Raw genomic sequence first — 14,101 nt, forward strand, 5'->3', positions numbered from 1 at the left:
ACTGCCTTGTAATTGTTTCTTTTTTAAATAACCTACCCAGATTGAACTGTTTTTCTATTTAGATCACTAACAATACAAGGAACTTCCATCAGTTTCATAGAAATATAGAATATTAAAGCATCATAATGTATCATCAGAACATAGAATTAAATATATAATATTTTTTGTATAAATTAAATAGCACAATCGATTGATTCGAATATATTAAATTTCTGTCGATCCTTAGACTAAATACGCTTATCTTCTGAGAAACAATTGACACTTCTTTGAAACCATAAATACCAGCAAAAACAGTGACGGAGAGTATTTTTAACACAGTTTCCTTTAATACAGCCATTCTTGAATACCTTAAAGCGTTTGTTCTTTTTAACAAAGGCATTATAACGACGTTAAAAAGAAGATAATTTCGCGCAAGGACAAACTACTTGCAATGGCTTGCGACGGATGCATAATTCGTCACACGCAGTATTAGTTTTACTGTCCACGAAGAAAAAATGAGGTCACTCGGTGGAAAAATCATTCGGACCAGCCGTTCGGTTGTCAGTAACTCCCAAGTTAAATAGTTAATTTCACTCTTCAGTGATTCACTTTGGAAAGGTGGTACGCTCGATTGATTCTAACAGTTGGTCCATTTTCTAGAGAACAGATTTTAGTTTCGTTTATTTTTCCTTTCAGTAGCTTAATCATCTTTTGTTACTATACGTAATCATATCTCATGTCTCGTGACAGTACGTAAAATACCGTGATAGTAAACTACAGAATCTTATATAAATTCATATTGTCTGGTAGTAATTAATCACAAAAAAAATACATGTATTCTGAGTAGCCATACATGCTATAAATGCATAAAATTTTCAATCTAATTTATAGTCTTATCACTGCACTGTAATATTTTATGCATTTATAGACTATACATGTATGCCCAGAGTGAAACAAAATCTATACCTTACCGACGATTTCCTTAATAAAAGTGGAGCGGTTCTGTTTATATATTATAAAACAATACCGAAGAATTTGAATTTAAAGAAAAATTTGCAATTTACTTACAAGTAGGTGTACTACGAATATTCATACATTCATCACATCTTAGTTCATAAAATCTAGTGAACAAATAATTTTACGAAAATTTAATACCATTTACGTATAATTGTTACACAAAAACGTGTTATACAGAAAATAAGATTCGGTTCGAGTTCTTTATATCAGTGTCCAAATATATGAAAGAATTGTCAATTTTTACTGAAAAGATGAATTTCAGTATATTTAGTGCAAGGATCTACAGAAATTTAACTTATTTTAATCATTGGCAATCCACTCATGACATTTTATCGAGGGAAGTAATCGAAGAGAAAGAAAGCGCGTGTGTGCCGTTCGGGAGGAAGTTGGAATCAGCTCACCTTCGTAATTCTGGTTTTATCGAGGTGGCCCCTACCAACGCCGCCTCCTGAACCTCCACCAACTCCTCGAGGTCCGCCCACAACGCGTGCTCCTTCATTCCCTTCGCTCCATCCCCGCGAACTCCCACGCCACGTGCTCTCGTCCTTCTTGCCTCGCTGTTTCTTTTGGTCCACCGGGAAACCACGCATCCTCCATCCATCACGAGCATCTTCATTCACGACTCCTTCGTCTGATGAGCCTCCTTTCGTAATGTACAGGGTGATCGCGAACTAGTCTTGGGTCAAGTAAGAAATAAATGAAGTCTAATGTTGATATAATGCAATAAGTTACAATTAGTAGTAAATTTAGAAAAGTAGAAGAGACCTTAAGTGTGACATAATTTCATATTACTATCACCTGGGTGACGTCTAATAGAAATCACTCTGAAATTACGTAACATTACCAGTCAACTTTATTGTTACAAATACTATAACCCTTTTTACATCATCCGAACATTCGAAGCATCAGCCGCTTTTTACCCGATTCCAGTTACTGCAATTATACTATTCGAGTCACGGTTCGACAGACGCGAATCGATTTAGCCTAGAATCCTACGATTCATTGTTGTACATTCTGCTGCTGTGGCCGGGATTCTTTTCGCCTGCTTTCGGGCAGTTGTTGCCGGGGCTATTTTGCATGAGTTCTTTCGAAATTCCACGGTTTTTCTTCTCGGTCCCAGAACTGTTACGTTACGCCTCCGTAACTGTACACGCCTCTGAGTCACAGTTTAAAGGATAAAGAGTGATCGACGCGGCGATTTATTTCTTCATGGTCAAGTGATGTAGAGAAATGTGAGAACTGTTTGTTTCACGCTTCGGGCAGCTCTCGGCTTGGTGAGTCCAGTAGATACGCTCGTTCCATCGACACGACATTTTTCCGAGGAAACGCGGGTTCGGGAACCATTTGCGTTGCGCTTTCTACTTTCTAGATGCCCCTCGTAATTCAGTTCGTAATGACTCAGTCGTAAATTCGATTACTTTTGAGCCCAGTCATCTGGGGTACGTCAGATAAAACGTTTAAGGACATGGATTGTTCTTATTAGAAAATTTATCCGAGACCAGGACACTTTTGTACGAGACACAAAAACGGTGACAATTGACATTTAGCGAGGTAACACTTATTTCTGTAATAAATCAAATTAAAGTTGGTTTAAGTCAGGTCCAGGTTTTAAAGTCTGGGTCGAGTTGTAGATATGTCTTTCAGCATTTAGTGTACAGTCATTGATAGGATTTTTAATGCATTTCTCGCATACACGAGTGTCTAAGACTCGATACAGTTGAATATTCGAAAAACTTCACCGAGTCTTTTATTCCTGTTGAACCTCATAAAAAACTTTAATAAGGCAAAGAAATTTTAAGTAATAATAATTAATCTTCGTATTTACATACATGTGTTCATAGACTTGCGTATACATTCGAAGAAGTAATAGATTTCATTGCATGGTACCCCACAGTGCTGTCCTCCCTCTAATTCGTCGTATCAAACACGAGGAACACCGAGGTCCGGCTCATTACAGCTGTCGCGCGTTAACGCGAAAGACAGTAGCCCGTTCTGCTGGCGGTGAAACGACGACACGCCTCGTCTGCGTGGCAAACCGGGGAGCCTCCAGTATACAAAGCAGACCTCTATCGGTCGGGGATCGCGCGAAATAGTACGGTTACGACGTGTTTTATGATACGCCGCGGGTAAGTGCAACGCGCGTTCCTTTCTAGCGGCAAAGTGGCAAAACCATCGTGATAAAGGAACGCCAAAGGCCCGAAGGCAAACCGCGCCAATGGCACCTGCAATCCTCCGAATGGCGCAAAAGGTAACGCAGCCCGCAAGAAGGGGAAATCCATGGCTGCGGCGGTTTTTCGTTTCCTCGAGGTCTTTTTGCCCGGGCGGCAGCGTGCCCGGCCGCGCCTAGGCCAAGAGATAGTTTCATCTCCGCGTTATAAAACAGTAATCTATGGTCTCCGTGGCGCACGGTCTGCCCAGAGGTCGAGAACGACCGGAATCCCTGGCCGGCTTTCGAACGCGGCAGACGGTTATTCCCGAGGTATTCGAGGAATATTCGCTGCGGAGAAGTCGCGAGATCGTTTCGATCTGGGATCGATGCTGTGCTTCGGGGTCGTTTGCGCGAGGATATGTAAATTGTTAGACCGGAACTGTTGGAAAGATACTAAATTGGCAGTTCTCGAAACGTACTCCTCACGTGGACCTAATTCTCGCACTTACGGCTTAATACGTTGTCCATCGAACGACAAAGAGGACGTTGAAACGCCGTGGAAACGAGTAATCGTGCAATTTCGTCGGCGCCGTTCTCGCGCGCGACAGACTCATGCTGCGAGATGGGTCGAGCCGTTGGGTTCCAATACCACTTTGAACGCGTGATGGACGAAAAAAAAGTCCTCCGAGTGGTCGCGGAAAGCTCGGTAGCAGTCATCCCGCTGCGAAGTTTTCTCGTTTTCAACGTTTTGACGTGCCTCCGCGTACTGAGTGGCATGGAATAATGCGTGACCGTTCCCGGGGACCAATTAAATCTCTCCTCAACGAGATCTCCTTCATTACGGACTGTATTGATTTAATTATAGTGCCACGATACGGAGGTATAGCGCAGTAGGATTACAAGGATTGGAATTCCGTTTTTTCCTTTATCGTGAAAATTCTACTTCTGGATTGCCTCCCCTTTTCTCCGGTAACCATTTTACGGTCGAATCTTTAATCCTCGATAATTTGTTAATTGGCGACGCTGGATCATTTTTTATTTTTACGATTTTTGTAAGTTTTAAACTAAAGACAAAATTGTGTTTCAGAATGCCTAAAGACAACTATCGTATAAAACCTGCAAGAAACTGTTTAGCCAACCCAACGTAATTAAACAATTTCTCAAGTGATTTGTAAGGGACAAATGTGAAGCTTGAATTTTCTTTCATTCCTTAATGATTTTATTATTAGGAGAATAAGACAGAAAATATATTAGATCCGATGTTAACTTTACCATTGGTCACATATCAATAATATAATACAAAATGTAATCTATTACACAAATGCATATAAAAGGCAACAGCTCGCTTCCATTCCCTTGATTTACCAACGTGCCTCTAATCAAGAGAGTATTCGCGCGCGACAGGACGCGCGACCAGGGAAGCTGTATTAGTTAACCTTGTCAGATGGGTAGGTAGCTACCTTCTAGCTGGTCGTGCATGCTAAGTAGCGTCTTCGTGGGTGGTGCCCCCGGCTACCACCTACGGTTGCACTCGCGGAGCACGTGGTATTCGTCGATCGATCGATCGATCGATCGATCGATCGATCGATACGCGTTCCATCCCCGAGTGATGGGAATTGCTACCCCCTCTTGCATAAAGTTTACAGTAATCCCTGCCATTTTGTAGAATTAATTCGTCCCGCTCGAATCCTTGAACGATTTGATTAAAATCTTGCCATTGGCTTCATTCGAATCCACGGTTCGGACATCTAGGGCGGTCCCTTTAATGACAGTAGGTAGTAGCCACAGTGGGTGGCGCTTGCATCTGCATTTGTTCGATTCCGCCATTTAGGCGTCTACATTAACCTGTTATCAATTCCTCGATCTAACGACGTATTCGGTCTGTTACAGGGTCGGAGAAGAATGGTTTCCCCGAGGCTGGTGTCTCCTACGCGTCCTCGATTGGTGAGTTAATGACAAAAATGATTATCGATTAATTAATCAGGATAAATAACATTAATCATATTTATATGTACCACTTTGTGAACACAGAAACTCATTTCTTCGTCAAATAGTTCCACCAGATAAAGAACAACCGAAAATATCATTCAAATCTCTTAAAGTATCACCTCTATTCCATTTTACTCCATCGTATCAGCCATAAATGTATTAAAATCCCTACTAAAGTTATTATCTTAATCTACCCACCAAACACAGAGGATACTACTTACCGGTACTAGAATTCCACTGCACTAACTCACGCTAGGATCACACGAGCATTAAACGCGTTACAATCGTCCAATTCCCCTCGAACAACTCTCTCCCATTCATCTAGGGTCGTCTAGATTTTATCTTTAGTAAAACCGCAGTGTATCGTAAAGACACCACCGCAAGACGAGGAGCAACGATGCGCTACCAGACCGATCGGCCTGGACGATCGTCCCAAGAAAATGAGGGCCTCTCCTATGGCTAATCGCGCGTAACGCGGCCACGTATCCCAAATAAAGTGGCTCTGACACCCTGGAATCATCGTGTATCGATCTCCAGGTTGAGTGAGAGAGAGAGAGGGAGAGAAAGGGTCGTGGTCGACGCGCAAACGAAACGATTAGGGCCCGACGATTATTCCCCGGGTCCTACGGAGGAGTTAACCGGTCGTAGAAGTAATAACGCCCGGCAATCTGGCCCGGCAATCAATGAGTACGTGTTTATGTAAATCGAACGTGCCACGACACGAACCACGCGAGCAACTTTTCCTATGCAGGCCCAAGAGGGACCCAAGCCGGGCCCCGGGGGTTGGAATGCTTTGTTATCTCACGAGGAAGACGACATATCCTAGCTGCACGCAAGCCCCCTCGCCGGTGACCCTACCCGCGATGACGGATCTAGCAGTTCCGCGAAAAACGTTCTGCATCGTGTCCTGTAGCTCCTTCGGGTTTAATCTTATCTTGGGAAAAGTAGTCTTGTGAATGAATATTAGTGCATGAACATTGGTATCTTCTATTGCTATTGTAACGAAGAATTAGATTCTTGCAGAATTATATTGCCCCATTTAGCTGAATTTTCCTAACACTTTCAAAGTGAGCTTTTATAATTCTATCATTTCAAAATAATTTCACAACTCGAAAGTGCTTTTTCACACACCCTCATATACCCTAAATCGACTCTCTGAGCTCATTCTCATAATTATCCATCGCTATCACTCGCGAACGTTGTTTCACCCATCAAACAACCGACACAGCCTCCAATACATTCAACCCGATCGCTCCTAAACACTCCCCCGGCGCTCTTCTAACAGTCACCGTGTTCGAAACGCCCGTTTCTCGCGCGAGTAGCTGACAATCCAGCGGTAGTAACTCTTCCTGATCGACGATTATCTGCAGTAAATTGCACCGTCCACCGTCGTCCAGTGTACCACGTCTGGCTCCGCGAGCCCGGATGTAAAGCAGAATAATTGTAGTCGTTACTTTGTTAAACAGGGTTTCGCCACCGCTGTGTCCCCTCCCTCCCTTCGACCCCTCTTCGTCCACCCTGTTGGCGAACACAACGCGACGCTATAACATTTTTAGTAGCAGCCCAGGCAAAGGGCGTTATTGGTAGCCTTGGTACTCGTGTGTTGCGTCTCCAACGCTCGACGCGCCCGGGTGTCGTTAACGGCGTGAAATTGCAGCGCTCGTGGCATTTGTTTGTCGTGGACCCTGGCGAGAACCACCATTCGACCGGTCGAACCGTCCGTTTAACCAGAACGAATTGCACGACCAGGCCCGGTGGGTAATGATAGGTATGCTAGAAATCGTTCACGTGGTAGCCGTGTCACTTTTCCCCTCCCCCTTGTCCTCCTCCTCCTATCTGGTGTGTGTGTCCCTGTTTTTAGGTGCCTGGCAGCTGCCTGTCGACTTATCGACGTGACGACGTCGATCGGTTTTATGGAAAGTGCTCACGCGCGCGAACATTTTGAGGGACACTGGTGAGCTATCGATAGTCACGGACGCCGTGGACGGCTGTAACGTTTCGACGTCACGAAACATAGCACCACGACAACGATGCAAAGCAGTCCCGGGCGCAATTTATGAAAGTGGCACTTGAGGGCCCCGCGGTCGCTTTATTTGCTGTCCCCACGGTGAAAAGTTTCACCGTTTTGCGGTCCCGACCATCGAAAGGCTGTGTGCCGTTTGCGGTTACGTAAAGATTGTTTGGTAGTGCGAACGGATTTCGGGGAATTTTGGTTGCGTTGGGAGTGGAACGTGGTCGTGGTAGCCACGGGAGCAATGGACGTTGTTGATGATGGAAGTTTTCGGGGGGGGATAAGTAGTTGACTTTAACGTTTGTGGATGCAGGCAAGTGCTCAGTTAGTGATAGATTTTGAATGCTTTTGGTCTTTGGATGTTTAGTTTTGAACATTCGGCATTTGGCTATTCGATGTTTTGCTGTGCATAATATGTATATGTAGAGAGTAGAATAGATACTATGTTACAGTTACCAAACTGGACCAAATGACTGTAAATCACTCAAAGACCACTAAATTTTGCTGAAAGTTCGTCATTTTATTGTAATGTATACAGTAGTAAATTAACGAGTTTATCAATTCGTAGGTTATCCAAAATCTATCCTAGTGTAACCTTTATGATAGAAACAGGAACAAATAAAATTTTAAATTTAAGAAAGTATGTCTCTGGCTGAAAGTATGGAAATTTCCCTTTGCAATTAAAACTAATGCAGAGACTTTTAACGACTACGTATGAATGTATCTGAAACTATTTTTGCAATTAAGATTTCAGCGTTCGAGTCAGTCACTTCTAACTGCTATCGATGATAGTAAAGAATAGTCCCTGTAACCTGATCAGCGTACACCGTGCCATAAGATACTGCAACGTTCGTTTGCGCATCTCAATGTTACGTTACAACGGACGTAGCTCTAACGAACGTTACCTTAACGGCCCAAGTTTAAGGTCATGATCGCACGACCGTTGAGATAACGTCCGTTATAGCGCAACATTGAAGTGTATGCAAGCAGTTACTCGGCCGACGTTCGTTGGATTGTATAGTATAGTGTAACCGACCGAGACTGGTACTATCACACACATGCGCAGGAATTCATGTGATCGAATGGGTAGATCCACAGCATCGATCCCATATCGACCTATCTCTAAGCTAATTATCGCTTCTTTATTAGAGTTTTACGAATTACAAAAAAACTTCCTTGATTATTCGGAGAGTATAAATACTATAGTGATCAGAAGCTACTATTCACCTTATTCTCGTGTACTATCAGGAATTAATCTTTAAAGGACAGGCAGGTTTTTTTATGACTTTTCATATGTTCATACTATAAAAAATAAGCGACCCCTCCGGAATCTAAAAATAAGCTTCTCGTCATCCACAGATTAAGTTAGGAATAAGTTTGCTTTAATTGGAAATCAGTTCAGAAAAATTCGAATTGCAGCTACTTGCTTCCAGATCAGGAATCATATCAGAACCAATTAATAGGTATTGTACACAATCCTTCTGAGAAAATCGAACAACGTATACCGGTTTATCTTCATTCCTAGTACAATCATTGCTCCTCTACTCGAGTTTCACAAATTCTATTAAAAATCGCTTGTTGCTTTTGAAATGCATGAAAGCTTGAAGCCAGTCGATTCATATTGATTCGTTTCGCGAGACCACGGGAATTCAGTTCGTAAAGTTAACACGGCCGCGTTCCATCAGTCAACGAGAGATCGGACGCGTAGTCGACGTCGTGACCGGAGCAGACGCAACGGAATCGCATTGTCGTTCGTCGAATGGGAGCCGCCAGAGCCCGATCAATTATGCCGGTCGATTCCAGGCCACGAAATGTCAAGGCTCCGCCTCGATGGAATTCTAAGCCTCATCCTCGATGTCTGAATATCGGGCTCCGAACCTGATACATGTGTACTCATCGCATGATCGTCATTGATAATACCCAGGTTGATCCCCGACTGGAATATCGATTCGATCTCCTTCTGCGCCGAGAAACGCATCGATTCCACCGTAATTAGGTTCGCCGGAGAGGAAAGCCTCTTTCAGTTATAAGCGGATTTTTTCAGGAATCCCGATTGCGATCGGAGATTTATGTCTGTCGCGGGACTTAGGGTGGTCGGTACTGATGGTATTTGTTTTAATAATGTCGGCAGAAATATTACTGTTACGTACGGATCGACGTTGTTTCATCCTGTTTGTTATGATGATGGGTCTAGAAAGACAGGAGATTTCGAATTCAACTTACATCTTGTTTTTGATTTTTCAACGTTAATACTGCTCCATTATGGATACTTGAATGTTGTTTCCATTCAAAATGGAAGCAAGCCAGCCAATCAAACATTCTAATCCACGCTCGATTTTCGCTTCAACCCGTTAACTCGCAAATGAACGATCCGCACAGTTTGCTGCTTTGGGGTCGGGGAACCTCCCGGAAAGACAGTCCCATCCGTGAACTCCTGGCACCGCGGATAAGCCGCGGCGTCACGTACCTCGCGATGATGCAGCCGGGGCGTATAGGCGAGGCCAGATGTAACTACTCGCACGTACGCACACGCGTGCGTGTGCCAAAGTATAATAAACATAATCGCGGTAGCACGATGAGAGAGGAGGCCTTGGCTGTGTCCCCCTTCGGTCGTGGCTGCGGCACGCCCACCATGGCTACCATCGTGCCCGTGCAAAGAGAAAATACAGCCGTGGCAATCAACGGTTTTACACCTGAGCATCTACACGTAGGTCGAAGGCGGCCCGGGTAAGCGAAGCCAGAGGTTAAGGAAAGGATGGAGAAACAGACCAGATAACTTCCTCCCCTCGTACTCCCCCTAACCGCTTCCTCTTTCTTCATTCTCCGCTGCCCGTTGCTTCTGATCGCCCGGCGAGCTGCCTTGCCTCGGCTTGTGCATCGGGCTCGATAGGACCGAGCACGACCTACGCTGAAGGATTATCGACGGTGCATCTTTCGATACGCTCCCGTTACCTCGACGGCTCCCGTTGCACGTCCTGGATCGATCCTGGTTGCCGCCGCGGAGAGTGTCCTGCTCGGTACGAGGTAACGGTTGCTGGGTTGGGTTATCTACGCTCTCGGAGCATGAAGATCGATTTCGAGGATGTTGGATGCATGGATTATGCTTGGAGAGATTATTTCTGTAAGTCTGGTCTTCTGATGGTTGGGATGCGGATGATGATCTAGAGGATTCTTGGCTTGATGTTCGTCAGTGTGGAAAGAATTTCTGTAATCACTTGCGATAGACATTGAATTTACTGGTTGTAGCCGTCAGATTGGTTTAGTGGATTTAGTAACAATAAGTATCTTCCAGGAAAATATCAATCCTCATAATCCAGTTCCCCGTAGGTTCAATGGTTATTGTTTATGGAATATTTAAGGAAGGAGTTAATCTTCTTAATATGTACTCGGATTCCCGTGACAGAAAGAAGTCGAGTACGATAGATCCCAGAGACAAAGAAGGCGCCCTGTATCCTTCGAAACGTATCGAGATGTACTGATGATTATCGTTCGAGCGGAAGCGATCTCTCTCTTCGTGGTCACATCGACCGGGTTGACAAGCCTGCGATCGAATTTCTACGGCATTCCGAAGGGCAGTTTCTACGACGTAGAACGATTTCCAGGCTGATATTAGACACGGTATATTCAAGGAAAATGCTCTGTTAATAACTAAGCATATAACTTCATACTAACTCAATTACTATTAACAGTTCAGAAGATTCTCCTGTCTTGACTATATCTTTAAATTCTTAGATAAATTATCGATTTGTTTAGATTCGAAATTAATATCATTGCTGTCACACAAATAGATCAGATGTTTTGCATTAGTAGAACGTCAGTAGAATACAATAAAGTAGATAATTTGGTAAAATTTAATATTTCAACAATATGAGAATGACAAAACATTATTCTACATTTTTTCCTTTTTTTTTGATAAGGAATTACTACGTGGTACCCGCTTTTGCATATTAATCGGTCAGACCCTGCGTATAAAATCAACTAGAAACCATATAGCGAATTACCTATTTCATAATATAAAAAAACCGTCCTCCCGAAGCTACCAAAGGAACAATACAAATCAAGGCCATAAAATCACACCGGAACGAAGCCTACACGCACAAACTAACGCCAATCTAAACTAGAAAGTACCTATCAGACCAGATCCGCGAAAGATTCCGCGTTCAAGGGTAACCCGTATAACCATCAATCTCGAACCGCCCCAAAAATCGACTGGCGGCAAGTCAGGTGTTAAAGCCCGTTTTAAGCGAGCGCAATCGTTCCATAAATCATCCGACATCGATAATTATATCGAATCGTTCGTTAACGAATCATACACGAGCCAGATGTTCGTGGCCAGTGGCGGTCGAAGGCCCCGTTGGTGGTAATTACGCGCGTCTAGTGTCAGCGATCGTTAGGCGGGTTTCGATCGACGGTGCTTCCGCGATCCGCGATGGGACGGCCCAGGTGAACGTGCCTTTTCGACAGCGGTGTCTGTAGATCTTCTGAGAAAGTTGTTCGGGTCGCCGGTTATTTGATCAGAGACTGGTGTACCGGGGCCGGGTCGTTAGCTCGAACGTGCCAAGATCGCGATTCAGTCCGCCCGTCCCTTGGACACCAACATACACACATACTGACGCACGTGCTCCCGGTATCATCGGCATACGTGACTCGATCGCCACAGGTATATATTCCCTTCGATATATAGGGTGGGGTAATAACTATTGCCACTTGGAATAACTCGATCGGGACGGTTATGTTACGTGGGGCGAGCTGAATGATACCCGGGGCCTGCGGTGCCGGGTGATACCGATTTGCATGAATGGGAATTTTTTCCCAATGATTTATGGAGCGGACGGGTAATTGGGAGCCGGGTTGTTCTCGTGTGCAACGTTGTTGGCTGGGTTTACCATGCCTAAGGATGATTTACACGGGGGAATACGAGATGATTAGGAATTGCAGGACCACGAGACACGAGATTGTAGAGTACAGAGGACGTGGTCTAAATATGGGCTAGCATTTTTACTTCGGGACTTATTGCCAGACCTGTTCAAGATTTTTAAGGTATGACAGTTCAATGTATCTGAAACATGTTTGCTTTATGATATAGGGTGAAAACAAGCTTCTTTTGTTTTTTAGTGGTAGTACACTATTCCCGTTATGGTGAAGCACCTAACATGACTCTATATGTAGGATCCTGGAAAATCATTACGAGTATAAAATAAACAATATAGACTGTTGGCTTCTATAGAAACGTTACCCTGTTTTTGCCAAGTAATGGTAAATTACTTATTAGTACATAATAATAGTTAATCATTTGTTGAAGGATTAGTTTTAAGTATTGACTTACCTTTTTAATGCCATGATTGATTTGACTCTGATGTTAACTGGACAATACTTATCCAAAAACATTTCATAAAACCAAATTAAATTCCATGATTTTATACAGTGTTGTACTTGTATCCCAAAACTGACCAACGTAGACTCCAAATACAATAAAACAATCACACGACAGAAAGCAATTACCAAATAAATCCAACATCACGAAGTCACTGCGAAAGGAATTCGGTCCCCCGTCCCGTGCAAAAAGGCAAACCAAAAGGCACCCCGGTGACACGCGATGTTCACCCAAGCAGTCTCGTATCAGGCGCGAAGTATCGTAGCGTCTGGTCCCAGGTAAATTACCTTGTACGACAACGAGGGAACGAGTTCTATTCAAGTGGCAATGGCTATTCCCCAGGTACCTATACATATACTAGTATGGCAATATACACGATGGTGCCTCTCGTAGCGTCGGACGAGACATACGCACGTATGGTGGAGTCAGGGCAGGGGGCAGGGAGCTGTTACGGGGCACCGGGAGCATAAGTCTATACTTATGGGCTAGGTGGTAGATATGGAGCGGTCGATAATGATCCAATATACTGGTACATCCTCGCGAAGTAATTACAATGATGAGCGAACCGCTACCATCGGGTGCTCTGCCACTCCGACGCGGAGAGAGCTCCTTCGGAGGCTAGGCGTTGGGTCGGGGCTCATCCTCCTCGCTCCTCTTCTTTCGTCTTCCTGTTTTTCTTCTTCCCCTCTCCCCACCCTCCTCTCTTCGTCGGTCTCCTTTCTCCCTTCCCCCTTCCACCTTGCTTGCGTCCACTTTATCTTCGTTCGCCTCCTCTTCTTCCTACCGGGCTGCCGGTCTCTTCGGTACCGCGCGCCGCAACAAGAGCAAACATCTCCTACGGGGTCGTCACGGGGCCACGGAGTCGCGGCGGATGGATCTCTCGAAGCTCTCTTTCTCGATCCGTCGGAATTATCACAGGGCCACCGTGGGGGTTCACTCTCAGCCGGAAGTGCGTCATCAGCGGGATACGTGCCCTGATCGGTAACGATCCTCAGGGATGCCCAGGACTCCTTTGTTCGTGCTTACTCGGTGACGATTTCTGGGTTGTTTTAAAATCTACAATGTTAGGATATAGGAAATCCTGAATAAACGAAATACTGAATTATAGTATCCATTATTAATAACTCATTATGTCGCATGTCATGAGACCGCATGGAAACCACTTTTCGCATCTCCCGTTTTCCCGTACTATTAAACCATAAAATTTATATTTCATTTACACATACCATGATACTTTCAATCTAAACTTGAAGAAAAAAAAACGACACGAAAATAATTAGATCGCCAAGTAGATGAAAAGTGCGTCATGAAAACGGCACGCCCTAGCCGAGCAATCATTAAACTGTGATCCAACGTAAACTTGAACAGTAAACGTATCGTGGATAGATCAACAGAATAAACAAAACCGAACTGATTTTACAACCAGTCTCTTGGTATCGATCTATCCGCTACACGGGTACCGCAATCACCGGGGCTCGATTCTCCGCCGTTGCAACCTTGATAAAACAGACGAAGCACAACGGTGTCCCATTAATTGTTCGCCAAGCATCGCGAACGCGTTTAATCACACGGAATCATTTAC

At 44.2% G+C, this 14,101-nt stretch overlaps 1 protein-coding gene across 1 annotated transcript in view; it reads left to right on the forward strand.

The window, feature by feature from the left end:
- The window catches only part of LOC107192264, a 228,140-nt gene that overhangs the window by 69,370 nt on the left and 144,669 nt on the right, over positions 1 to 14,101 (forward strand). The window contains exon 4 of the mRNA XM_015581480.1: positions 5,036 to 5,089. Coding sequence (XP_015436966.1) covers positions 5,036 to 5,089 — 54 coding nt within the window. The remainder of the gene's footprint in view (positions 1 to 5,035; positions 5,090 to 14,101) is intronic.

This window comes from Dufourea novaeangliae, unplaced genomic scaffold (genome assembly GCF_001272555.1).
Source record: "Dufourea novaeangliae isolate 0120121106 unplaced genomic scaffold, ASM127255v1 scaffold318, whole genome shotgun sequence".
Lineage (NCBI taxonomy): Eukaryota > Metazoa > Arthropoda > Insecta > Hymenoptera > Halictidae > Dufourea > Dufourea novaeangliae.